This window comes from Zea mays, chromosome 1 (assembly GCF_902167145.1).
Source record: "Zea mays cultivar B73 chromosome 1, Zm-B73-REFERENCE-NAM-5.0, whole genome shotgun sequence".
NCBI lineage: Eukaryota > Viridiplantae > Streptophyta > Magnoliopsida > Poales > Poaceae > Zea > Zea mays.
Genome location: NC_050096.1, coordinates 39,014,132 through 39,042,059, shown reverse-complemented (window position 1 = coordinate 39,042,059; position 27,928 = coordinate 39,014,132). Strand labels below are relative to the sequence as shown.

The following is a 27,928-nucleotide window of genomic DNA, read 5'->3' as shown; positions in this document are numbered from 1 at the left end:
TTCAATACCGTATAAAATAAAAAGTAAACTCGTATGAAGTCTTTCTTCATCGAATAATAAGAAGAAAAAAAGGAAAGGAAATGGAAGACGAACAAGCCAGGGCGCGAAGACGAACGCGCGCGTCGCACGTACGTGGCTTGACGAACGACGAGGTGGCGTGCCGCCGATAAACACGGCCGTGAAATACGGGCCGGACGGGCCCATTGGTCATCGAGCCCGGGCGCCCACCTAAAGCACGGGCCAAAGCGCACGCGCGCGCGCTCGAGAGAGAGAGGAATCGGTAGTGCCAGAGCCAGACAGACCACCAGGTCGCCGCGGTCTCGGCGTCCTCGTCGTCGCACGTAGGAACGCGCCTAACTTTAGAGGTCGCCTAACGGAAAAAAAAACAGAGTCCAGCACAGAGCCGCCGGAGGTAGCAGCGTGTGGCCCGCGTGTCATCCTGTGCGTAAGCTGCTGCTGGTGGGCGCCCGCTGTTTAATCTCCGGGTATCCGGGTAGGTGGGTTCTGGCGGGTTGGGACGAGCTCGGGCCAGCAAATGGTTGCTGCGAAATACTACAAAAAAGGGAGAAGAGACGAAGAAAAGCTCGATGATTAATTGGCGGCGAAGCCAGTACATTAAACACTTCGTCAACCCCAACCGTAGTAGTGCTCAAGGGGAGACGGAGGAGGAGGAGGAAGCGGTATAAAGCCGCGGCGTCGTTCGTCGGCAGCCGCGTCCTGAGTCGCTCGCAGTCGCAGCCGACGCCTTTTCCTCCTCCTTGTCTTCTTCCTCGCTGCAGCTCTCGCCGCCGAGGTCCTGGGCGCCGTCGACAAACCACCTCCCTCCCCCGTCTCTCGTCGTCTCGGAAGGAACGGCCGCCCGTCGCGCCAAGGATTCAAGGTGCGTGCACCGCGCTTCTTGCAGAGAGAAGGTGCGCTGGTATAAGTATGCTGATTCTCTGCTACTGCCTGTTACGATTTCTGCCATGTTCTCTCGTTTCCTCCCAGCTGTGCCAGTGCCTGTGTTCGCCGGTTTGGGGGGACAGATCACCATGTCTTGTCACACAACTTTGTAATCTCGTAGTGATGGTTCGTGGTGCTCATTGTGTGTCGGTAGGGAAGATTTAATTTCACGATGCCGCAGACAAGATCATCCAGGAAGGCCCAGGACAGATCTGCAATGAGCAACGCCCACTGTTCATTCCTTCCGTTCCTTTCCTATCCCCACTGTTGAGACCATGTCGTCACTTCATCATCTCATCATGGATCCAGCCTGTAACCATTTCGCCCTTAAAAAAAGATACTACTAGGGGTTGATTAATAATAGATAGATGCACACAGACAAAAATAGAAAAAGTCAGCTGTTGCAGTGGCGTGGTTCGTTTTGCGGTGGGAGGGGAAGGGAGGGGACATATAAGGACAAGTGCGTTTCCAGCAGCATACGGCGCCCGGATACGGATAGAGCTATAGATGGATCACGCATTCAGGCCCTGATGCGAGCGCTCCCCCCGCCATTTCCTTCAACTTCTGCTAAATAGCCTAATACCCCCATCGGCCGATCGGCTCCTCTACCTGCATTTGCCGATTGGCGTCTTCCTCGTCAACGACCAGATCCATCCCCTCTCCACCCGGGGACGGGGGGTCTAGAACGTCGTCAGGTCGTCCTTATCCGCGTGCTGGCCTTCGGATTTCGGCTGCCGCGTTGGTTTAACACAAACCACGCGTCCATGCCTGCCGCTTCCGCAGGCTCCATGCCACTGCCACCTGGGTGGGTTTTCTTTCCGGGGGCACATCACACATGGCGTCCGTCCGCGTAGGCACAGAAGGCTTCTCCTGGAGTTCAGTGGCTATTCCCTACTAACTGCTAACTGGCAGCAGCTTCTGGATCGGGCCATCGGGGTCGGTGGATCTCACTGTTTTCTTTTCCTGCTGCTTGCTGCATTTTTCGCAGGGTGTGGGAGCTGAGTTGGGAGGAGGACTGCTGCTGCAGCCATGAAGGCCCTCATTCTCGTCGGAGGCTTCGGCACCCGCCTGCGCCCGCTCACGCTCAGCGTGCCCAAGCCGCTCGTGGATTTCGGCAACAAGCCCATGATCCTGCACCAGGTCAGCGCGATTCCTCCGTCTCTGGGACAAAGTTCAGTTCTTTGTTTTTAGTCATTAGATACAGCGCAGGGCGAACCGGGGAAGTTCATATTCAGTTGTAGGAATTGGCTATGGTTTCCTGTTGCTGAATTGATACTGTATTTGGTTGTTCTTTCTTGGACTGAATTTACTGAATGAATGCTGTGAATACCCACCCAGATCGAGGCTCTGAAGGAAGTTGGTGTTACAGAGGTTGTCCTGGCCATCAATTACCAGCCTGAGGTAACATAACAGGCCCGTCTCTGTCTGTCTGTCTGTCTCCATCAGCAAGCAAGAAGCAAGCGCACGTGAACCTTTGTCGGGCGCTCAGATCCATCTGACTCGCCATGCTTTCGGTAAAACCCCCGCAGGTCATGCTCAACTTTCTCAAGGACTTCGAGAGCAAGCTTGGCATCAAGATCACCTGCTCGCAGGAGACGGAGCCCCTCGGGACCGCAGGCCCGCTGGCCCTGGCCCGCGACAAGCTCGCCGACGGATCCGGCGACCCTTTCTTCGTGCTCAACAGCGACGTGATCAGCGAGTACCCGTTCGCCGAGCTCATTGAGTTCCACAGGGCCCACGGCGGCGAGGCCACGATCATGGTGACCAAGGTCGACGAGCCGTCCAAGTACGGCGTGGTGGTCATGGAGGAGGGCACCGGCAAGGTGGAGCGGTTCGTGGAGAAGCCCAAGGCGTTCGTGGGCAACAAGATCAACGCCGGCATCTACCTGCTCAACCCGTCCGTGCTCGGCCGCATCGAGCTGAAGCCGACGTCCATCGAGAAGGAGGTGTTCCCGCGCGTCGCGGCGGACGGGGCCCTCTTCGCCATGGTTCTCCCGGGTTTCTGGATGGACATCGGGCAGCCGAGGGACTACATCACGGGCCTGCGCCTGTACCTGGACTCGCTGCGGAAGAAGGCGCCCGCCAGGCTCGCGTCGGGCGCGCACGTCCTGGGCAACGTGCTGGTGCACGAGACCGCGGTCATCGGGGACGGCTGCCTCATCGGGCCCGACGTCGCGGTCGGGCCAGGCTGCGTGGTGGAGGCCGGGGTGCGCCTGTCCCGCTGCACCGTCATGCGCGCCGCGCGCGTCAAGCAGCACGCCTGCGTCTCCAGCAGCATCATCGGCTGGCACTCCACCGTCGGCAAGTGGGCGCGCGTCGAGAACATGACCATCCTCGGCGAGGACGTCCACGTCTGCGACGAGATCTACAGCAACGGCGGCGTCGTGCTCCCGCACAAGGAGATCAAATCCAGCATCCTCAAGCCCGAGATCGTCATGTGATCCGGGAGTAAATCTGGGGCGCCAAATCCAAATCACAAGGGGCCCTTGCATTGCATTGCATTGCATCGCATCGCATCCCATCCCATCCCGATATGCTTCATACTTTTGTTGTTTGATTTTTTGCTCGGTTGTTTGTCTGCAAGTGTAACCAGTTGTCGAGTGTTTAATTTGTCGGCTATATAGACTATTTTCAAGTTTCGCTCCGTGCTTGTAGATAGGTATCAGTCGTCTATCAGATGAGTGGAAATAACAACTTCTCTTCGTATACTACAAGTTGAGCAACTCCGTTCTAGGTCTATTGCAGATTTGTTGGAATTGATCTCTACCAGTTAGCCCAACGGCGAACTGGGTTGTTGATCTTACGCTTTGATCGAGGGGGCGTCCAGCCCAAAACAAGGTTGGTGGTTGGGTTGGAAAATTAGCTCGAGGCTCGCGAGCCGGCTCGAGTTCGGAGCGGCTCGGTTCGGCTCGGAGCCTCGAACGAGCCGAGCCAAGCCCCTTTTTCAAGCTCGTTTCAGCGAGCCGAGTCGAGCCGGCTCGTTCCAGCTCGCGAGCCTTGCAAAAATAATAAATTTATAAAATAATAATGAATATTAGATAATTTTATGGATAATAACTCATTTTTAGTCTTTGATGATGAATATATTACAAGTTATAATTTAATTTACTCATAATGTAAAATGATGATTATATATTTCAAATTTATATAATGTTAATTTACCAAATAATGCAACGATAAGTACCAGAATATGGCTCGCGAGCCGAGCCGGCTCGCGAGCCATGGTCAAGCCGAGCCGAGCCTCTTTCACCAGCTCGTGGAATGGATGAGACGAGCCGAGCTCATTCAGGCACCGAGCCGTACTGAGCCGAGCTCGGCTCGACTCGTTTCCAGCCCTAGTTGGTGGGTCTCTATTGTGCAACCTATAAATAGGGTAGGTGTGATGATATTCGGAGAAGATGACAAAACAAGGTTGGTGGGTCTCTACTGTGCAACCTATAAATAGGGTAGGTGTGATGATATCCAGAGAAGATGACAGTGAAACAAAAAAGACTGAAGACAACTGTAATATCCACTTTTTAAGAAAAGTCTAAAAAGGGAAATTATACTACTTTGTATCTATGTGCTATCTATGTTTATCATTTCATGTGAACATCATATTAAAAAAACAAATAATTAATAAAAGACATGCCACTAAATTGTGCATCATGCCGAAGTCTTTATTGTGTGTGCATTTTTATGACAACATGAAAATAAGGTGAATAAATATATCTTAGTGCCCAAGTTTGAATTTCAGAATTTAAGAATGGAAACACTAATTAACATGAAATCAATATTAAAAAAATAGATAAATTCACCCATGTGCTATGCTTAATATGAATATTTAATGAGAAAACAGATCTACCAATGACTTTGAATTTGAATGGGATTGAAAATTTATGAATTTGAACATTTAAAAGGGAAGACAAAATAGGATATAAAAAGAAAAAGGGAAAACGCTCGCACTGGGCCGCCAACCTTGAATTCGGCCCAGTAAAACTCTCACTGCGCGCGGCCCATCCCACAACTTGGCGCCGGCAACTGGGCCCCGTGCGTCAGCCGCTCCGCGCGCGGGCCAGCCAGCTACTACGCGCGGTAATCACCGACGGGCGGGGCCCACCGCTCAGCCATACCATCTCCGCACCGCTCGCTCTTCTTCTACACTGTCGGATGGGCCCTACTGGCCAGTGGGCGGCCGTCGCGAGTTCACGGACTCCGTCTTCCCCGTGCAGTCGGGCGCAACAGCTCAACCGAGCTCGGCGGATCGCGCCCGCCAAAATCGCGGGTCCGGCGACCACAACCTCTTCCCCCGACTCGTCCGCGTGGAGTATAAACGCCTCCCAGGGTCTCGACCGCCGTGTATTACTCCGTCTCCTAGCTATTTCCGTGAACCGAGAGAGAGAGAGAGTGCTGAGTGCCGCCGCCACCGGGGATTCACGGCCTGGTCGTCGATTCGGCCCTAGGTAGCGGTCGCGGATCTTCGCAGTGGAGCGCGGATGCGTATGGTTCCCTTGGCTGACCCGATTGGCGACTGCATTGCGACGAATTGCTCGCCGCCGTGCCAACTTTGGGCAGATTCCGCCCCATGCCGTGGTTGGCTTCCCCACCGTGACCATCCGTCGTGAGGTACCTTCTGCATGATCGCATCGTTCTTAATTTCGTTTTGCGCGCAAATGTAAACGCATCGATAGTCGGGATGGTAGCATTCGGGTGGCCGGCGAAGAGCTCCGCCGTGCGGTGGCGTCTCTGCGCGGCTCCGTCGGGAGGTAAGGGATGACCTCCATCCGTTGGATCTAAATCATGCGCTGTGGATTGGTTCTGGTTAGGCGATTGGGGGATTCAATCTGGGCTGTAGATCTTCTAGCGGACGGTCCCAATTAGAAGCCGGGAGTACCCCTTCGCTTGATTAAAACGTAGCCGTCCGATATTGATCTGGTGGTCGACAGGGAGCGCTCCTTTTTAAAGAACCATGATCTAATCTGTTCCGTAGGTTTCTAATCCAACGATCGGAACTGGCCGATACCCCTTCGGCCGACGACTTTGCATAATAGCCCTCCTAAAATTAGGAAACCAACCCGCAGTCCGTCCTGTGGTTGCCTGTGTCTTAGTGCAAATTGCGCCAGGGCCCCTGCATTTCCTGAATTTTGACGCACAATCCAAAAACAGTAAAAACAGAGAAGTAATATTAGAAACTGATTTTTTTATCACAAAAATAATTCTAGAAACTTGGAAATTTTATATCTAATTCATTTTATTTCCAAATGGATCCATTCTAATTTCTATAATTTTGTAATAATATTGTTTATCACCTATTGCCACTGATTTGTTATGAAAGCCACTTTAAAATGTATTTCTTAATTAATCTTGTATCAAATACATGAAACCTTAGGAAATTCGTATCTTCTTCGTTTTAACTCCGATTTGATCCGTTCAAATTGCGTTAGTCTCGTAGAAACGCGTAGATCACTATTATGCAGTATATTCTTATGTTTGGTGTGATGTTAATTTTATCTATACCATGTTTGTTTGTATTGCTACGACTAGCGCGAGGACTCGTGTCATCTAAAGCAAGTTGGTACCTAGAATCTCAAGTGCCAGGCAAGTTGTGCCCTTGACCACTTTTTACCCAATAATGTTCTTTAATATCATTTATTCATGCATAGGTTAATTTTGATGGGACCCAATAGGTTACCCTAGACTGTTTATCTCATTACCTTGTTTACCCCTGAATCACTTGGGTAGTTTGCTATTGCTTTACATGGATTTGGGATAATTATTTATCATATCTATGTTCCAGTTATTTTGTTATTCTATTTATGTTCATGTCAAGATCATTAATGTTAATTGGAACATAGAGCTTAACTTGAGAAACACGTGCCGCCACAAGGGTTTATGGACGCCCTTGGCTGATTAATTAGGAAAGCTAGTGGAGGACTACCTTACCCGAAAGGGGCAAGGGCAGTAGGGGAGTGGTCAGTGTAGGGAGGCCCTCGGGAGGATTTTGCTGCGATGGCGGTCCTGCAAGGGATTCCTGCATTGGAGCTTCCTATAAACTGTAGCGGGTTTTCTGAAGCTAGTGGAACTTTGTAAAGGCCTCGTAGTGTTACCCTGCCTCGCCTCCTCGGTAGAGGTGTATGGGAAGTCGCGATCCCTTGGCAGATGGGTAACATGACTTGTGGGTAAAGGGTACCACCTCTGCAGAGTGTAAAACTGGTATACTAGCCGAGCTCACGGTCATGAGCAGCTCAGGACTCTCTGATGATTAATTTATGGAACTAAACTCAATTTGTCATATGCATTGCATCGCAGGTGAGGTTGTTACTTTTGTTCTACTATTTAATTGGGTTGGTATTTACTTATACTTAGTAATTGCTAATAAAATTTTGACCAACTTTAAAAGCAATGCTCAGCTCTAACCATCCTCTTTGGTAAGCCTTACACTTCACATGAGCTCCCACCTTTGGCGAGTTCATGCACATTATTCCCCACAACTTGTTGAGCGATGAACGTATGTGAGCTCACTCTTGCTGTCTCACACCCCCCCACAGGTCAAGAACAGGTACCACAGGATGAGGCGCGTGGAGGATGCTGCGATGAGTTCGTGAGAGATCTAGGCCGTCGTCTCCCAGTCAACTTTGGTTTGCTGGACCGTTGTCTCCTTATAATGTAATTATTTATTTTGTATAGAACTCCTGTTATATAGTAAAGATGTGACATTCGATCCTGTGCCATGATTCATCATATGTGTGAGACTTGGTCCCAGCACACCTGGTGATTATGTTCGCGCCCGGGTCTTGGTGCCCCGAAATCCGGGTGTGACAGAAGTGGTATCAGAGGAATGTTGACTGTAGGACGAAACCTAGATAGAACTGGACAACCAATATTTACTTACCTTTGCTACTCTGATCTTTTCTAAACTCTTCTTGATCTTTTCTCATCTATTTCCGCTTTACTCTGATTATCCTTACCTTTTCCTTATAAAGACAAACTTGGATTTCACACTTTGAAATCCTGTGCCTAAAGTGACTTTAGGAATAGGAGACCTACTCTTAGGAACAAAAACAAAATTATTTTTTATAGTTATCTATGCACTTGAATGTTTGTTCTTATGATACCTGCCTGATTTGGATCTTTGATTGAGTGTGATGGGTTGTGGAGTAACGTCCACAATTACACCTACATATGCATATATAAAAAAGTATACTCAGACAAACTAGATTATCCCTCATTAAAATATCTAGCCTAATAATATCCATCTCATCTTAAAAGATTCCATCCTACACTCATAGATCCATCTTATCTTAAAAGATACTCTATTACCTTAGTAGATTCATCTTATCTTGAAAAAAATGTTGCCCTAATAGATCTAACTGGCCTCAAAAGATTCTACCTTATCCTTATGGATTCATCTTGCCCTAATTAGCATATTTATCTCACACTAGAGTAACAACCAGTATCTAATCCAAATTAATGTGATCTAAACTAGTCTAATCTAATCATATCCAATCTAATCTAGATCTGAGCTAATTTAATATGATATAATCTAGTGTGAGTTACTTAATGCTGGTACAAAGGATAAAACCTTACTCCTAATTCACTTAAGCCTAAGTTAATGCCATAGATCAACTCAGCCATACACTCCCAATAGGTTACATAATCCACCTATGTGGACCTATTGGAAAAAAATGTCCTACCCATAGACCCCAGCTATCTTAACTATATTCCCCCAGCTCAGATGGAAATACCAAGATTGGAGACCGAAGATGATCAACCTCATCAAGAAAGGATAAGCACCAACTCAAGTCTTCAAAGATCAAGTTGGATCGCCAGAGGAATCAAGATCCAGAGTTCAGGATGAAGTCTTTCCTTATCATACCCTTGCCACAACCTCTACTTGCCATCACCGTACCTCATCTGACCTAATAAATGTCTAGACATACAATATTCAAATCATCTACTAACTGTTATGTAAAAACTTGAACAAAACCTTGATTCCCAAAACCAAATGAGAAACTAAAATTCTAGACCAAACCTATTATATCCCTTTTCTTACAAATCTCGGGGACGAGATTTCTTTTAAGGGGGTAGGATTTGTAATACCCACTTTTTAAGAAAAGTCTAAAAAGGGAAATTATACTACTTTGTATCTATGTGCTATCTATGTTTATCATTTCATGTGAACACCATATTAAAAAACAAATAATTAATAAAAGACATGCCACTAAATTGTGCATCATGCCGAAGTCTTTATTGTGTGTGCATTTTATGACAACATGAAAATAAGGTGAATAAATATATCTTAGTGCCCAAGTTTGAATTTCAGAATTTAAGAACGGAAACACTAATTAACATGAAATCAATATTAAAAAAATAGATAAATTCACCCATGTGCTATGTTTAATATGAATATTTAATGAGAAAACAGATCTACCAATGACTTTGAATTTGAATGGGATTGAAAATTTATGAATTTGAACATTTAAAAGGGAAGACAAAATAGGATATAAAAAGAAAAAGGGAAAACGCTCGCACTGGGCCGCCAACCTTGAATTCGGCCCAGTAAAACTCTCACTGTGCGCGGCCCATCCCACAACTTGGCGCCGGCAACTGGGCCCTGTGCGTCAGCCGCTCCGCGCGCGGGCCAGCCAGCTACTACGCGCGGTAATCACCGACGAGCGGGGCCCACCGCTCAGCCATACCATCTCCGCACCGCTCGCTCTTCTTCTACACTGTCGGATGGGCCCTACTGGCCAGTGGGCGGCCGTCGCGAGTTCACGGACTCCGTCTTCCCCGTGCAGTCGGGCGCAACAGCTCAACCGAGCTCGGTGGATCGCGCCCGCCAAAATCGCGGGTCCGGCGACCACAACCTCTTCCCCCGACTCGTCCGCGTGGAGTATAAATGCCTCCCAGGGTCTCGACCGCCGTGTATTACTCCGTCTCCTAGCTATTTCCGTGAACCGAGAGAGAGAGAGTGCTGAGTGCCGCCGCCACCGGCGATTCGCGGCTTGGTCGTCGATTCGGCCCTAGGTAGCGGTCGCGGATCTTCGCAGTGGAGCGCGGATGCGTATGGTTCCCTTGGTTGACCCGATTGGCGACTGCATTGCGACGAATTGCTCGCCGCCGTGCCAATTTTGGGCAGATTCCGCCCCATGCCGTGGTTGGCTTCCCCGCCGTGACCATCCGTCGTGAGGTACCTTCTGCATGATCGCATCGTCCTTAATTTCGTTTTGCGCACAAATGTAAACGCATCGATAGTCGGGATGGTAGCATTCGGGTGGCCGGCGAAGAGCTCCACCGTGCGGTGGCGTCTCTGCGCGGCTCCGTCGGGAGGTAAGGGATGACCTCCAGCCGTTGGATCTAAATCGTGCGCTGCGAATTGGTTCTGGTTAGGCGATTGTGGGATTCAATTTGGGCTGTAGATCTTCTAGCGGACGGTCCCAATTAGAAGCCGGGAGTACCCCTTCGCTTGATTAAAACGTAGCCGTCCGATATTGATCCGGTGGTCGACAGGGAGCGCTCCTTTTTAAAGAACCATGATCTAATCTGTTCCGTAGGTTTCTAATCCAACGATCGGAACTGGCTGATACCCCTTCGGCCGACGACTTTGCATAATAGCCCTCCTAAAATTAGGAAACCAACCCGCAGTCCGTCCTGTGGTTGCCTGTGTCTTAGTGCAAATTGCGCCAGGGCCCCTGCATTTCCTGAATTTTGACGCACAATCCAAAAACAGTAAAAACAGAGAAGTAATATTAGAAACTGATTTTTTTTATCACAAAAATAATTCTAGAAACTTGGAAATTTTATATCTAATTCATTTTATTTCCAAATGGATCCATTCTAATTTCTATAATTTTGTAATAATATTGTTTATCACCTATTGCCACTGATTTGTTATGAAAGCCGCTTTAAAAATGTATTTCTTAATTAATCTTGTATCAAATACATGAAACCTTAGGAAATTCGTATCTTCTTCGTTTTAACTTCGATTTGATCCGTTCAAATTGCGTTAGTCTCGTAGAAACGCGTAGATCACTATTATGCAGTATATTCTTATGTTTGGTGTGATGTTAATTTTATCTATACCATGTTTGTTTGTATTGCTACGACTAGCGCGAGGACTCGTGTCATCTAAAGCAAGTTGGTACCTAGAATCTCAAGTGCGAGGCAAGTTGTGCCCTTGACCACTTTTTACCCAATAATGTTCTTTAATATCATTTATTCATGTATAGGTTAATTTTGATGGGACCCAATAGGTTACCCTAGACTGTTTATCTCATTACCTTGTTTACCCCTGGATCACTTGGGTAGTTTGCTATTGCTTTACATGGATTTGGGATAATTATTTATCATATCTATGTTCCAGTTATTTTGTTATTCTATTTATGTTCATGTCAAGATCATTAATGTTAATTGGAACATAGAGCTTAACTTGAGAAACACGTGCCGCCACAAGGGTTTATGGACGCCCTTGGCTGATTAATTAGGAAAGCTAGTGGAGGACTACCTTACCCGAAAGGGGCAAGGGCAGTAGGGGAGTGGTCAGTGTAGGGAGGCCTTCGGGAGGATTTTGCTGCGATGGCGGTCCTGCAAGGGATTCCTGCATTGGAGCTTCCTATAAACTGTAGCGGGTTTTCTGAAGCTAGTGGAACTTTGTAAAGGCCTCGTAGTGTTACCCTGCCTCGCCTCCTCGGTAGAGGTGTATGGGAAGTCGCGATCCCTTGGCCGATGGGTAACATGACTTGTGGGTAAAGGGTACCACCTCTGCAGAGTGTAAAACTGGTATACTAGCCGAGCTCACGGTCATGAGCAGCTCAGGACTCTCTGATGATTAATTTGTGGAACTAAACTCAATTTGTCATATGCATTGCATCGCAGGTGAGGTTGTTACTTTTGTTCTACTATTTAATTGGGTTGGTATTTACTTATACTTAGTAATTGCTAATAAAATTTTGACCAACTTTAAAAGCAATGCTCAGCTCTAACCATCCTCTTTGGTAAGCCTTACACTTCACATGAGCTCCCACCTTTGGCGAGTTCATGCACATTATTCCCCACAACTTGTTGAGCGATGAACGTATGTGAGCTCACTCTTGCTGTCTCACACCCCCCCACAGGTCAAGAACAGGTACCACAGGATGAGGCGCGTGGAGGATGCTGCGATGAGTTCGTGAGAGATCTAGGCCGTCGTCTCCCAGTCAACTTTGGTTTGCTGGACCGTTGTCTCCTTATAATGTAATTATTTATTTTGTATAGAACTCCTGTTATATAGTAAATATGTGACATTCGATCCTGTGCCATGATTCATCATATGTGTGAGACTTGGTCCCAGCACACCTGGTGATTATGTTCGCGCCCGGGTCTTGGTGCCCCGAAATCCGGGTGTGACAACAACATAGAAGAGAAGATAAGAGGGGTAACAAGCGGAGTGGTCGACCATAGCCATGTCTATGGGCCAGCTATGTCTATAGACCAGATTGGACCCATTAATCCTTTTTTGTTGGCAGTAGGTACTTAAGGAAGGGGGGAGGGGCTGATGTCTGTAAGCTTGGCTGGGAACACACGTTGAGGCCGGCTGCGTCTAGAGGCAAGGGTTCTTCCTCTGTAACTCCAAAACCCTAGAATTCTAGTGATCTATAGATACTTCGTGAGTGGTGGAGGGAGCCGGGAGCGGTGCTCGCGATCATATCCGCGTCTAGTGTCCCTTGGTGTAGTTACCATCGGTACCTCCACCATATCCGTGTCGATCATAGTATCGAACTTGAGGTCAGCTGCAAGCGGAAGGGATGGAGAAGAACATCGCCGACTTATCCGCGCTCTTACAAAATATGCAAATTCAGAGTGAATCAATGAAGTAATCCCTGGAAGACAACATAGCATCGGTTCGTGAATTGGTGGCGTGGAAACCACAAATCGACTCAGGAGTTGGAAATCTCCGTACCAAGGTTAGCCATCTGGCGAACAAAGTAGAGGAATTGGTCTTGTTTTTGGGACAATCTACAACCGCACTGTAGATGTTCGATTGGGAGCCTAAGGGAAATTAGCCTCCATTTCTACTCCTCTGTTGCAATCAGCCTAGTAGGGCGTGCAAGGATCTTTGGGTGTTGTAACGGAACCTCCAAAGTCATTAGGCCCACCTACAATTGTCCTTGTCCAACGGACCTTAGACAACCCTGCAGGTGCACCTGATCACTTGACAAGTTCGGTATCTAAATTTCTTACCTTTTCCAAGAGCGTTTCACCCGTCATGCAGACATTACAATACATCGGAGGTACGAAAATTTGCGGAAGCAGTTACAATAACTTACTTTATTGAAAAGTAAGACAGAGTTATATAGTTACAAACCAGAACAAAATATATGAGTGCAGAGTATTATTATTATATAACATGGCAGGCAAAAACCCATCCCGAAAAAAACAGTAAAAGTTTTTCTTAACGGAGGACCTTTCCTCCCGCAGCTTTAGTCTTGATTTTCTTCCTTTTGTACCACCTTGGAACAGAAGCAACAAAAGTTTGCTGCTTCTTCACCTAAAACAACATGGGACAAAGCCCTGAGTACGAAGTGTACTTTCGCAAGACTTACCCGTCAAAATAAAAGACTCTCAAGGATATGCTGGCTTTAAGGGAGTTAAGGTAAGGCTTATCAATAACCAATGACTCTGTTTGCAGAAATGCTTACTAATAGTGAATCCTTAAAAATCTAGTTTTATTTGTCAGGTTAAGTAAAATTACCTGCAGCTAGGGTTCTTTCTACCCTAATTCAATCACTTGATGTAACACCCGGTTTTGAGGAACAAAGCCGGGTGCATCTCATACATGCGCCAAAGAAGACAACATATATAATAACAGAGTGTATAGAGATAAATGTCACAATATAATCAGAGTACTTATTACATAGCGGAAGTCTTACAAAATAAAAGATGAATATAGCAGGAACTAAAATCTATCCTTGGCGCCAGAAAGCTGACTGAGAGACGCCACCTAGATCTAGTCGAAAGCCTCAGTGTTAGGTGGCTCCTCTTCGACCACTTGTTCTTCTCCTGTGGGGGGTGTGAGACAGCAAGAGTGAGCTCACACATGTTCATCACTCAACAAGTTGTGGGGAATAATGTGCATGAACTCACTAAAGGTGGGAGTTCAAGAAGTGTAAGGCTGATCAATGAAATAAATGTTGAAGCTGAGCATTGCTTTTATAAGTTGCTCAAAATTTTATTAGCAGTTACTAAGTGTAAGTAAATACCGAACCTTAAAAATAATAAATAAAAGCAATAGTAAAATAATCCCAAATGCAATGAAATGACAAATTAAGTTTAAGTTCCATAGATTAATCATGTGAGTGTCCGAGCCGCTCATGACCGTGAGCACGACTAGTATACCAGTTTTACACTCTGCAGGGTTGCACATCTTTACCCACAAGTCGTGTTACCCATTTGCCACGGAGTTGATCAGACCCCATACACCTCTACCAAGGAAGCGAGGCAGTGTACCACTACGAGGCCTTTACAAAGTTCCACTAGCTTCAGAAAACCCGCTACAGTTTATAGGAAGCTCCAATACAGGAATCCCTCGCCTGACCGCCATCACAGCAAAATCAACCTAAGGACCTCCCTACACTGACCACTCCCCTACTGCCCTTGCCTCTTTCGGGTAAGATAGTCATCCACTAGCTTTCCTAATTAATCAGCCAAGGGCGTCCCATTAAACCCTTGTGGTAGCACTGTTTTCCCGGGTGGTTCTCCATGTTCTCATTAACATGATGGTCTTATCATGAATAGTAAATAATAAACAGATAATAAAGAGTATAACAATGAGTGATGAATATCTCTATACCCAAAGCCACATAAAGCAATAGCATGTACTACCCAAAAATTTAGTAGTAAAACCAGTGGTGAAACAAGGTATAAAGATAGTCAAAATCTAAGGTAACCTATTGGATCCCAGCAAAATTAACGTATGCAGATCATTATGATTAATAAGAACATGACTGGGTAAAAAGAAGTGTTCAAGGGCACAACTTGCCTTCAACGAGCTCCTGCTCAGCAGTCTCTACCAGCTGAACCTCAGGATCCTCTGTAGCTTGCTCGTCTACTCGCATCAACACAATACATACATAGTATAGCAAAAATTAACATCACACCAAGCATGTAAATAAAATACACAGTAATAATCTAGACATTAAAATAAGATCATAGGAACTGGAATCATTAAATTTGGAGCTATAGATTTTAAGATATGAATTTCCAAAGGTTTATGTGCTTAAAATAGGATTAGGTGAGAAATTAATTTTATTACTGTTTTCATGACAAAATAGAGTCTCTATGTGATAGACACTAATATTACAAAATTTTAGAAAGTGGAATGAATTAATTTGGAGTTCATATGAATTTTCTATGGAATATACAAGTTTCTAGCAATTATTTATTCACTAAAAATCCATTTCTATTTTATTTTCTCTGATTTTCGAGTTGACTGGACTGGGCCTCATTTTCTGGGAAAGACAGGGGGGTTGCGGGTAAAATCCTAAGACTCAGAGAATAGCCCTGCGAACCGCGGGTTGATAACTGTAAATTGTAAGGGTTCATATGATAAAGCGCAATCGCGAAGGGGTATCGCTCGATGTGGGCCGACCGATTACAACTGGACGATCCCGATTATCTCTCAACTCACATGAGTATGCAACCACTGGTGGCTGCCCAATCTAGGACCGATGGACCTGATCAACTTCTTCCCCCCAGCGGTCCAGATTCAATAGACCGATCCTTAATAGCGCTGGTCTCAAATCGATGTGAGCCACCCATTTTTGATCTAACGGACACACGAAGCGGTCATCCAACGAGCGACAAGTAAAGATCTAGCCCCATATCGCGCATCCAACGGCCAGTGGGTTTTCTTCTACCTGGCGACAGCGCGCACGCGTTGTACCACAGCGGCGGAGGTCTCCACGGCGGCGCCCCGCTTACTCCGTTGACTGGTGCATTACCCCGGCATCCGCTCTGTGCGAAACAAAGTGTGGGCAACGACGAACACGATAGGGAGTTACTTTGTGAGGATTATGGTGACTACCATGCCTCCCGCGATGCGAAGTGGAACTGCGGCGAACCAAAGCTCCGGTGAGCAATACTGGGGACACGTGTAAGCTACCCTCTATTCTAATCGACTCTACTCGACGAGGGTATGAAATCAAGACGAGAGATATGGCGCTTACCACAAATTTCGGGGTACTAGGCTCCGACCACGACGAGGTGTGGGTCACAGTGACCGCCACTCTCCGTTGAGAAATTCCTCCGGGCCGGATGTCTTGAGGTTGGATTAGTTGGTCCGAGCACGATCCCCGATGGACGATGAACACTACCGACCACACTTGGACTGATGGGTGCCGGTGTACGCGAGATATGAGCGCGGCGGCGCGCCATGTTCGGTGCGGTGGTGCGGAGCGGTCACGGCCCAATCCCCGCGATGGTGGCACGCGGGTGCGCAACCGCAGAGTGCAGGCGGCGGCAGAGAATCTAGGTCAGGCCTTGGCTTTATAGCATGGCACAAGGATGAGCTCGACCAGCAAGCCTAGGGTTGAGGCGGGATCTCCGGCGATTTCGACGACAACGCGAGCGCGGTTCAGTTGCACGCGACTCAGTCGTAGGGAACCAACCAGAACTGACAGGGGCCCCACGAGTAAGTGGCAGCGCACTAGCAAGCGCGTCGCTAGGGCTGGGCAACTGACGCGTCGGTCCCGCAGGTCGGCGCCGATGGCTTAGACGGGCTACGGGGAGCAAAGGGAAGGTGGGCTGGCGCAAGTGGAGAAGTGGGCCGAGAGAGGGAATGGGCCCAGGCGCATGCAGGCACTGTCCTTTCTATTTTCCTTTTTGTGTTCTTTTCCTTTTGGTTTTTATTTTCGTTTTCTTTTGTCCTTAATTCTTTTGAATCCCAATTTGAATTCAAACTTATTTGTGAATTTAAACTCATTTTAATTATGCAATTTGGTCAAACCATCATAGCAAGGTTTTATTTATCACATATTTTGTTTTATTTTGTATAGTAGTTTTCCTTCACTTCTCCAATTTCTAGAGTTGTAAATTAGGTCTCAAATCACAATATTAACATAGTTATATTTTTATTGATATTACCATTTCTTATAAATTCCAGCATGGTGCATAATTTAGTGGCATACGTTTTTATTAATTATTTGTTTTGAAATGAAGTGTTCACATGTGATGATAAATATAGATGACACATATATGTATTTTTATACTCTTAATACAAAGTGGGTATTACACTTGACCTATGCTAGCTAATTTCTTAACAACCCTTCATCTTCACTGGAATGCTACGTGTAGGGCAGTGACCAAGTCTTCATATCCACGAAGTTACGGCGATCCGAATCGATTATACTCAGCTGAGGATCTCCAATCACACGACATATGTAGCACTTAACCCTTGCATATGTCAACTCGCCACCGGGGTTCTTAAGACCAGATCAGGTTCACGCCAACCGAGAGCACAGATACACCACCGTTCAGCCTCTTGACACGGAGGGTACACGCTACTCTCGCCATCTCTCCACTCCCATTGTGTGTTATCTTATTCTAGTATTAGTCTGCCGGAGGCAAAGCTTACCCATGACGAGGTATGTGACCAGTTAAAGGGTCCTCGATCATCAAGCCTACATCGAGACGGTCCTTAATCGACTCAGACGGAGACACTACACCGAGACTCTCTTCTCGTGCAAGTCACCCGCCCAGTCTCAGCTTAATCATTTCAAACCCAAAGTTTTGGTACCTGGCAGAGGTACATCTTTTCCGATGTTGAACCCATCATGGCCATGATGGATCCACCATCAAGTTTTGTTTTTGAAAAACATCCCACCCACTTTGCAACATCATCTTTTGTGAAAACAAAACATTTTGTTTTTCTAGAGCAGGGCTAAGCATAAGAAAAACCTTTCATAAATCCTGGATTTAAGGAGAAGTAATCAAATCCAAGGAAGGAAATGCAGGAATTTGTTTAGCACACAACTCCTATCACCTAATGCATCAAGCAAGTGAGAAAGATTTTAAAAGGAACAAGGAGGTGGCAAATGCACCGGGGCTTGCCTTGTGTTACTGGTGAATCAGGCTCTGTTCCGCAGATATCAAAATAAAAACAGTTGTCTGCCTGATGTTCTTCAGGTAGTGGTGGTGAAGTCCTTGTCTCTTCAACTTCTATTTCCTCTTCGTTTTCTAGATATAGCCATATATAATCATGAATGCTCATGAAGATGCAGAGATAATAAAAGTTTATTATCTAAAGTCTTGAGTACAACTTTCCTTCACGGATCTCCGAGAAACTAGGGTTCGTGGAGTCTATAGTGAAGTTCATAGGGCAGGGGGCTAGGGTTTTGGGTTCTAAGTATCAAACATGGTCCAAATCATACCAAACTCTACCCAAGGCTTCTAAATATTATTTAGAGTTTACCCTAAAAGTTTAGTGAATTATGGATTTATTATTTATTCCCTAAAAATCTAGAAGCATGGTTTTTGGTTGTTTTAAATGTCCCAAAATTCCCTATTGGAACTAAAAATCATGAAACTATTTTTATTAAATACTATAGGAAATTAGAAGCCTAGAAAAAATGGTCTTGTATTTTTAACATTTTTCTACATTTTTCTAGAAATCCTTAAACCTTGACAGAAAAAGAAAAGGAAAAGAAATGAACAATGTTGGATCTGAACTGGCCCAAGTCGGCCCACTACTGGAGGAAAGCGCCCCTGCGCCCGCGCCCGCGCCCGCGTGTAGACTTTGCAAGAAAGACCCTGTCTTTTTGTACAACCCAAAAGAGCCCAAGACACTATTTTATGCAGTCGCTGACACTTTACAGAAACCTCCCCCGAGTTCTATTTCTTCGCAGGCCGAGGTCCACGATGGTGAACGGCGGGGAGCCGAGCTCCGGTGAGCCTACACCGGCCGATTTACTCAATGGCTGGCGCCCTACTTCGGCAGAGACCGAATTCAAGACCTAACGAGGATTTCCCCTCAACCAATTTTACTAATGGCGCTTTGAATCAACCGGTCCACAGAGACAGCGCGGACAATCGGATGAGTAACACGTTCCCGGCGGTCTATGACAGCTTGACTCAATCGAACTGGCCGAGGAGCATCTAGGGAACCTAAGGATGCTAAAACAAGGAAGCAGGGGGTATGAGCATACCTAGAATAAGCTAGCCACGGCGAGGTGTTTCTACGGTGGCGGAAACATAGATTGGGGGCAATGAGCAATTCGCGGTCGTTGGTGGACAATTGAAGGAAAGCGTGGGTGCTATGGATGGGTGACTACCCTATGGAGCTCACGATGGGCTTAATTTATAGCAGTCATGAGTGGAGGCCGGGGAATTGGATGAAGACGCGCGGCGGCCGGAGAAGACAGGGGTTACTGGCGCTCGGGATTGGTGGCCTTTACCGTGGCAAGCACCCCGGTGATCACCGGATAGGTTTAACACGATCGACTGCGACGTGGTAAGATGCCCGGGCACGTGGCATACGATTGGCAGACAGCCAACGCCGGTGAGCTTATCTGCGCCGGCCGCAAGGCAAGGGGGTACGGCGGCCAGCCACCAGAGTTATCCCCAAGCGAAGATCTTTTTACCTAGGAGAGTTATCCGGTCACCGGTGAGCACGAATCGCAACAACGACGTGGATCTAGGTGCACGGTCGCCGGCGGTAAGGTGCGCTGCACCAGTGATCTTGTTCTGGGCACTGTACCATTGGAATCTCTATTCAGTCAGCCTGACAGATCAAGTTTGAGTTGGATTTTCTCCTGATTTTACATGGCAACAAGGTCATCGTTCTGTAGCAAAGTTGTAGCCTAATGATCCAGCTACAATATTACTCCAACAACCATAGCCAATTACTGATTGGATTATGGTCAAATCCAAGCTCAAAGATGGCTCAAACACACTGTCAGTCTGAATTCAGACTTAAGACAGTGTGACAGTTAAACTTTAGACACATTTTTCTCCAATTTCTGTTCAGCACCAGTGCTTAGTCACTTAAGTAAACTTGTTCTCCTATGATAGCTCAACAGGTTTGATGTGTTGACCCTAGGCAAATTGTCAATATTTTTGGATCTACAGAGCCCTAAAGTCAGCCCTACTTCACTGTTTTCAGACTTAACCAAAAGAGTTCAAATAGGTTTTTTTTTTGCAAATAGGTCCAAATCTCAGGGTTTAGGTTGCAAATCCACATATTTGTGAACCACATGAGTTAAGATGCCCTAATTTCATGGTTTTTGCACTTTAGTCCAAAAGTGCACTAGTTTTGCACTTAGCCCCCTAGGGTTTAAGTCTAGGGCTTTCAAGGGTTCTTTTTAGGGTTTTTAATACTTCTAGGGTTTGGGTACCATTTAAGTCTATTCATGGTGACATTTTATGACTATTTCAATTGAGTTTTGAAGTTTTCCCTTATTAAGCCTTGTTTGCTCTATTAAGCCCAATCTAGGGTTAAACATTGTATCCTAGGGTTTCACTTATAACATGTCACATCAATACAATTAGTTTGAACTTTTTGCCTAGTGAATGCATTCTAAGTGTAACCATCACATGATATGACAATGCTTATGATGTCATGCTCAAGTTTTAGTGGCAGTAACACCAGGGGTGTTACATCCTTCCCCCCATAAAAGAATCTCGTCCCGAGATTAAACGTCCTAGGGCAAGTAATGGAAAAGGAAACACGACATATCTTTATTTCCTTATTTTTGATACAATGAGGGGTGGTTTGGGGTTCATTCCTCTTACTACAACAAATGTGCATACTTTACAAGTTACATGAGGCTAAAAAGCGTGGGAAATTCTTTTCTAAAAAGTCTTGAGTTTCCCATGTAGCCTCGTCTTCTGAATGTTGGTTCCACTGTATCTTGTAAAACTTGAGAGTTTTTCTTTGGGTAATCCTGTCCTTTTGATCCAAGGCTTGAATAGGATGCTCTGAATATGTCAAGTCTGGTTCTAAGGCAACATCCGTTACTTCAATGGTTCGATCGGGAACCCGAAGACACTTCTTCAATTGAGACACATGGAACACATTATGTACGACAGACAATGTTTTGGGTAACTGGAGCCCGTATGCCACTGGTCCATATCTTTCAAGGATAGGAAAAGGACCAATATACCGGGGTGCAAGCTTCCCTTTTACCCCGAAACGTGATACACCCTTCATTGGTGAAACTTTCAGGTAGACATAATCTCCAACTAGAAAGTACAAGGGTATCTGGCGTTTGTCTGCGTAACTCTTCCGACGAGCTTGAGCTTCTTTCAAATTATGAATTATTCGTTGAACTCTCTCTTCTGTCTCCTTTACCATATCAGGCCTGAAGAAATTTCTTTCACCTGGTTCAGACCAGTTTAACGGAGTACGACACTGTCGTCCATATAAGGCTTCAAAGGGTGCCATTTTGATGCTCTCTTGATAGCTATTATTGTATGAGAACTCCGCTAATGGTAAACAATCATCCCATTTCTGTGGGAATTCCAGAACACATGCTCACAACATATCTTCAAGTATCTGATTTACTCTCTCAGTCTGTCCACTAGTTTGGGGATGATAGGGCGAACTGTGGAGCAATTTAGTACCCAAGGATTTGTGAAGTTCTTCCTAGAATTTGGATACGAATTGAGGTCCACGATCCGACACTATTGTCTTCGGAAAACCGTGTAAACTGAGGATGCGAGCAATATACAGTTCCGCATATGCGATTAATGGATACTTTACTTTGACTGGGAGAAAATGGGCGATCTTCGTAAGTCGATCAATGATAACCCAAATAGAATCATACCCCTTTGCGGTCCTGGGCACTCCCACAATAAAGTCCATGCTTATATCCTCCCATTTCCATGTTGGTATAGGTAAGGACTGCAATGGACCAACAGTCTTCATATGTATGGCTTGGACACGTCTACAAGTGTCACATATTGCCACATAGCGTGCAATTTTAATCTTCATCTTTGTCCACCAATAATGTTGTTTTAGATCATGATACATCTTAGTGCTTCCGGGATGAATAGAATAGCGACTAAGATGTGCTTCATCTAGAATTTGCTGGCGGATCTCATCATTCTTAGGCACAACTATGCGGTTATTAAACCATACAACACCTTGATCATTTCTTCTGAAGCCGTTGGCTTTACTGGCTTCTATTTTCTCATTAATGTGTTTCATTCCCTCATCACTTCTTTGTGCGTCAATTATTCTTTGCAGGAGGACTGACTCAAGCTTCAAATGATTTGAAGTTCCATGCTGAATCATTCCCATGTTTAGCTTTTCCATTTCTTGGCATAACGTAATGTCAGAAGTCTTCATGGTGAGACAATGATAGAAAGCCTTACAACTTAACGTAGCTGCCACTACATTGGCTTTGCCTGGGTGATAGTGAATCTCTAATTCATAATCCTTGATCAGCTCAAGCCATCTCCTTTGTCTCATATTAAGCTCCGATTGGGTAAAGATGTACTTCAAACTTTTATGATCTGTATAAATGTGACAGACATTCCCCAGCAGATAATGACGCCATATTTTTAGGGCATGAACCACCGCAGCTAACTCCAGGTAATGAGTTGGATAATGTTCCTCATGCCGGCGCAACTGCCTTTAAGCATAAGCTATGACTCGGCCTTCTTGCATCAGAACACAACCGAGACCACTACCTGATGCGTCACAATACACATCAAAGGGCTTTTCAATGTCCGGTTGAGCCAATACCGGAGCAGTGATCAATAATACTTTCAGCTACTCAAAGGCTTCATTACATTTCGAAGACCAATTAAATTTAGTATCATTCTTCAATAAACTTGTGATTGGTTTCACAAGCTTGGAAAAATCTGGAATGAATCGGCGGTAATAACCAGCCAGTCCAAGGAAACTTCGGACATGATGTACAGTGGTTGGGGGTTTCCACTCCAAAATATCCTTGACTTTGCTGGGATCCACCGCAATCCCCTTGGCAGATAATACATGTCTTAGAAATTGGATCTCCTCCAGCCAGAACGCGCACTTACTGAACTTAGCATATAATTGGTGCTCTCTTAAGCGCGTTAACACGATCCGCAAATGTCGAGCATGCTCCTCTTCATTCTTGGAGTATATTAAGATATCATCAATGAATACCACCACAAATTTGTCCAACTCGGGCATAAATACCAAGTTCATCAAATATGTGAAGTGGGCAAGAGCATTTGTTAGTCCGAAAGATATAACCAGATATTCAAATAATCCATACCGCGTGGTAAAAGCGATCTTTGGTATATCTTCGAGTCGGATACGGATCTGATGATAATCCGACCTAAGGTCAATCTTAGAAAATACCCGAGCTCCGGTAAGTTGATCAAATAGAATGTCAATCCGGGGAAGAGGGTACTTATTCTTGATGGTAACCTCATTAAGGGGTCTATAATCCACACACATCCGAAGTGTTTGGTCCTTCTTTTTAACAAAGATGGCTGGACAACCCCAAGGTGATGAACTTGGTCGGATGAATCCTTTTTCTAGTAGATCTTGATTGGGTCTTGAGTTCTGACAATTCATTTGGAGGCATTCGGTACGACCTTCTAGAAATAGGAGTCGTATCGGGCTTCAACTCAATCACAAATTCTACATCTCTTTTTAGAGGCAATCCAGACAGATCTACCGGGAAGACATCCAGAAATTCACATACTACCGGAATATCTTGAATTTCCGGTATAATGGCTTCATATACTCTGCCATATGGTTTAGCTGGGATGGCCACGGGGATGGACAAAAGAACCTCTTCTTGGCCATAACTCAACCTGATGGTTCTTAGATCAGTGTTGAGGATTGCTTTATGCTGGGCTAACCATTTCATGCCCAAAATTACATCTATATATTGGCCTTTTAGAACAATCATGTTTGTAGGAAAGTCCCGTCCAGCCAATGTTACGGGCACATGGTAAGCCACCTCTTTAGTAAATATTTGTCCCCCAGGCGAATGAATTATAAACCCTTCCCTTGATTCATGGTATGGAATGCAATGTTGCTCCACAAACTTCTTGCTTATGAATGTATGTGAAGCGCCAAAATCAAAAAGAATAACTGCAGGGTGATTGGCCACGAGAAACATACCCATCATAACCGGTTCGCCTTCCGGTGTCGTGGCCACTTGAGTATAATAAATCTGCCCCGTTTTCCTCATATTTTTGCCTGCGGTATTGTTTTCCGTATTTCCCTTGCCTTGAGCGGAACTCCTAGAACTCTGCTGATTATTTGATCTATTCTGCTTCGGGTATGGACAGTCCTTGATAAAATGTCCGGACTTTCCACAATTAAAGCAGTCTGTTGAAGAGCTTGGGAGAGCGGGGAAACGAGTACAAGGGGCACCTGGCTGATTTGTCGAGGTGGGGGCAGTGGTAGGATGGATAAAAACCGGTTGTTTGAAAGGGTAGGAGGGTGGACGTGGCGAAGAACGATCCTGGTTAAAAGGTCGGATCACCAACCTTTGTCTTTTCTCAGACCCATGATTGGGCCTGTCGCCTCCATTGCCCTTTGATTTTCTCGAGCCTGCATATTTGGCTTCAACTGCCAGTGCCGTGCTGACAGCCCTTCCGTAAGAAAGATCAATGCAGGTGGCCATCTTACGTTGTATTCAATCATTAAGGCCTCTCATGAAGCAATTTATCTTCTTTAAATCAGTGTTGACTTGATCGATAACATATTGGGACAAGTGGTTGAATTTGTTGAGATACTGAGTGACAGTATCCCCACCCTGTTTGAGTTTCATAAATTCCTCCTGCTTCATATGGAGCACCCCTTCAGGTATATAGTGCTCCAGGAAAGCCAATTTGAACTCATCCCATGTAATTTGATGGTCGGCCGGCTGAACGACAACATAATTTCCCCACCATGTGCTGGTAGGGCCTCACAACTGCTATGCTGCAAATAAGGGCTTTTGAGTCTCCGTGTATCGGAGAAGCCCGAACTTTTGTTTGATAACTCGGATCCACTCATCTGCTTCCAGAGGATCTTCCGCCTTGACAAATAATGGGGGACGTGTCTCTGAGAAATCCAGATATGAAGTTTCGCGGGGTCCTTGCGGATACGCTCGCCCGCCTTGCTGTTGCATTTGTTGTCCCGCCATTTCCCGCAGAAAGCGGGTGTTGTCGGCCGTGGCATTAACTAAGGCAACGATGGCCTCAACTAATGTTGGAGGTACTGGGGTGGATTAGGAGTTGCTTCCCTCCCATGGGAGGTTCCTGCCCCATCCTGTGCACGAGTCTTGGATAGCATCTGAGGCAAAGAACATTTGGAGAAATACAATATGCCAAAGCAAACCATCCATTTTACATTACTTAAAAGGGTAATGTTACAGACTCGAATTTACAACAGGATTACATTACCTATTACACATTATCACTACTTCTATACTACACTATTCTAGCTTCCTATCACTTTTGGTAGCCTCGCTGTCTGGTGTAGGAGACCATTCGTCGACCAAATTCATTGAAGGAGGGGGCCTGAAAAGGTCCAGTTCCCCACCAAGGGCTTCACCCGCTGCTCCAGATGGTCCGGCTCCCATCCCGACAGGATCCACGGGGACGTTAGGGTGCAATTGTGAATACAATACATGAACTTCCTCATGTAGTGTATTACAATAAACCTGCAAGTTATCCACAGCTGTGCTCAGCTCCTCCACACGGGCTCGAGCTTTGGCTTCCTTGGCCCAAGCAAGTGAACGAGAGTTAACAGCCCAATCGAGCGTTAGATCTCGTTCAGCAAGTTGGTCTTGCAGGTGGCAGATGTCTGTTCTCAATTCATTTATTCTCTCACCATCCTCGACCCATATATCGTTCCTGTGATGGAGCTCTCATCGAAGTTGTTCAACTTGAGCTTCTAGATCCCCGATTGGATCATTGCTACCACTGCTACTGTCTTCATGCCTTGGGGCTAATTGATGGCGGGGTACGCCAATCGGCCCGGTAGACTTGCGTGCGGTCTTTCTTGTGCGCGGTGGCATATCTCCATGAGGGGGAAAATCTTATTAGCATAGTTTTTAGCATGATGCATGTATAATTACAGAATCAACCTTAGTTGATTCACACCTTCTATACATTGCACTCTACTATCTAGTCTTTAAAATAAGTACCTCAGAAGGTGATTAGATAAGAAGGAAAGAAATTTTCTAGATAAGTCTTTGAAAATTCTTTTTGAAAATATCTCATAATATCTGCAGAGATGGGCTTCGCTCCGATACCAGCTGTGACGGAACCTCCCAAGTCATTAGGCCCACCTACAGTTGTCCTTGTCCAACGGACCTTAGACAACCCTGCAGGTGCACCTGATCACTTGACAAGTTCGGTATCTGAATTCCTTCCCTTTCCCAAGAGTGTTTCACCCGTCACACAGACATTGAAAAGTAAGACATTGACAAGTTCGGTATCTGAATTCCTTACATCGGAGGTGTGAAAATTTGCGGAAGCAGTTACAATAACTTACTTTATTGAAAAGTAAGACATAGTTATATAGTTACAGACCAGAACAAAATAAATGAGTGCAGAGTATTATTATTACATAACATGGGAGGCAAAAACACCTCCCGAAAAAAACAGTAAAAGTTTTTCTTAACTGAGGACCTTTCCTCCCATAGCTTTAGTTTTGATTTTCTTCCTTTGGTACCACCTTGGAATAGAAGCAACAAAAGTTTGCTGCTTCTTCACCTAAAACAACATGGGACAAAGCCCTGAGTACAAAGTGTACTTTCGCAAGACTCACCCATCAAAATAAAAGACTCTCAAGGATATGCTGGCTTTAAGGGAGTCAAGGTAAGGCTTATCAATAATCAATGACTCTGTTTGCAGAAATGCTTACTAATAGTGGATACTTAAAAAACTAGTTTTATTTGTCAGGTTAAGTAAAATTACCTGCATCTAGGGTTCTTTCTACCCTAATTCAATCACTTGACCTATGCTAGCCAATTTCTTAACAACCCTTCATCTTCACTGGAATGCTACGTGTAGGGCAGTGACCAAGTCTTCATATCCGCGAAGTTACGGCGATCCAAATCGATTATACTCAGCTGAGGATCTCCAATCACACGACATATGTAGCACTTAACCCTTGCATATGTCAACTCGCCACTGGGGTTCTTAAGACCAGATCAGGTTCATGCCAACCGAGAGCACAGATACACCACTGTCCAACCTCTTGCCACGGAGGGTACATGCTACTCTCGCCATCTCTCTACTCCCATTGCGTGTTATCTTATTCTGGTACTAGTCTGCCCGAGGCAAAGCTTACCCATGACGAGGCATGTGACCAGTTAAAGGGTCCTCGATCATCAAGCCTACATCGAGACGGTCCTTAATCGACTCAGACAGAGACACTACACCGAGACTCTCTTCTCGTGCAAGTCACCCGCCCGGTCTCAGCTTAATCATTTCAAACCCAAAGTTTTGGTACCTGGTAGAGGTACATCTTTTCCGATGTTGAACCCATCATGGCCATGATGGATTCACCATCAAGTTTGAAAAACATCCCACCCACTTTGCAACATCATCTTTTTGTGAAAACAAAACATTTTGTTTTTCTAGAGCAGGGCTAAGCATAAGAAAAACCTTTCATAAAACCGGGATTTAAGGAGAAGTAATCAAATCCAAGGAAGGAAATGCAGGAATTTGTTTAGCACACAACTCTTATCACCTAATGCATCAAGCAAGTGATAAAGATTTTAAAAGGAACAAGGAGGTGGCAAATGCACCGGGGCTTGCCTTGTGTTACTGGTGAATCAGGCTTTGTTCCGCAGATATCAAAATAAAAACAGTTGTCTGCCTGATGTTCTTCAGGTGGTGGTGGTGAAGTCCTTGTCTCTTCAACTTCTATTTCCTCTTCGTTTTCTAGATATAGCCATATATAATCATGAATGCTCATGTAATGCGGATCAAAATGAACAGTGTTGGATCTGAACTAGCCCAAGTCGGCCCACTACTGGAGGAAAGCGCCCGCGCACGCGCGCCCGTGTGTAGACTTTACAAGAAAGAC

General features: G+C 45.6%; 1 protein-coding gene across 5 annotated transcripts; it reads left to right on the top strand.

The window, feature by feature from the left end:
- Nucleotides 1-336: 336 nt before the first annotated feature.
- LOC100274383 (Mannose-1-phosphate guanylyltransferase 1) lies at nucleotides 337-3,668 on the top strand. 5 transcript variants are annotated; one of them, XM_008670319.4, is made up of 4 exons: nucleotides 337-911; nucleotides 1,931-2,082; nucleotides 2,281-2,343; nucleotides 2,472-3,656. In XM_008670319.4, exons 2-4 carry the CDS (start codon nucleotides 1,972-1,974, stop codon nucleotides 3,381-3,383), a joined length of 1,086 nt encoding a protein of 361 aa, XP_008668541.1. In that variant the 5' UTR covers nucleotides 337-911; nucleotides 1,931-1,971; the 3' UTR covers nucleotides 3,384-3,656. The 5 variants fall into 5 exon arrangements, with proteins under 5 accessions (XP_008668541.1, XP_008668544.1, XP_035821040.1 ...); XM_008670322.4 differs by having other exon boundaries at nucleotides 337-919; XM_035965147.1 differs by having other exon boundaries at nucleotides 337-925.
- Nucleotides 3,669-27,928: the final 24,260 nt, after the last annotated feature.

Coding starts and splice junctions, on each gene's coding strand:
- LOC100274383 (NM_001148743.1), top strand. CDS start 1,972: ATGAAGGCCCTCATTCTCGTCGGAGGCTTCGGCACCCGCCTGCGCCCG. Junction 2,083..2,280: donor AGCCCATGATCCTGCACCAG/GTCAGCGCGATT, acceptor ATACCCACCCAG/ATCGAGGCTCTGAAGGAAGT. Junction 2,344..2,471: donor CCATCAATTACCAGCCTGAG/GTAACATAACAG, acceptor AAACCCCCGCAG/GTCATGCTCAACTTTCTCAA.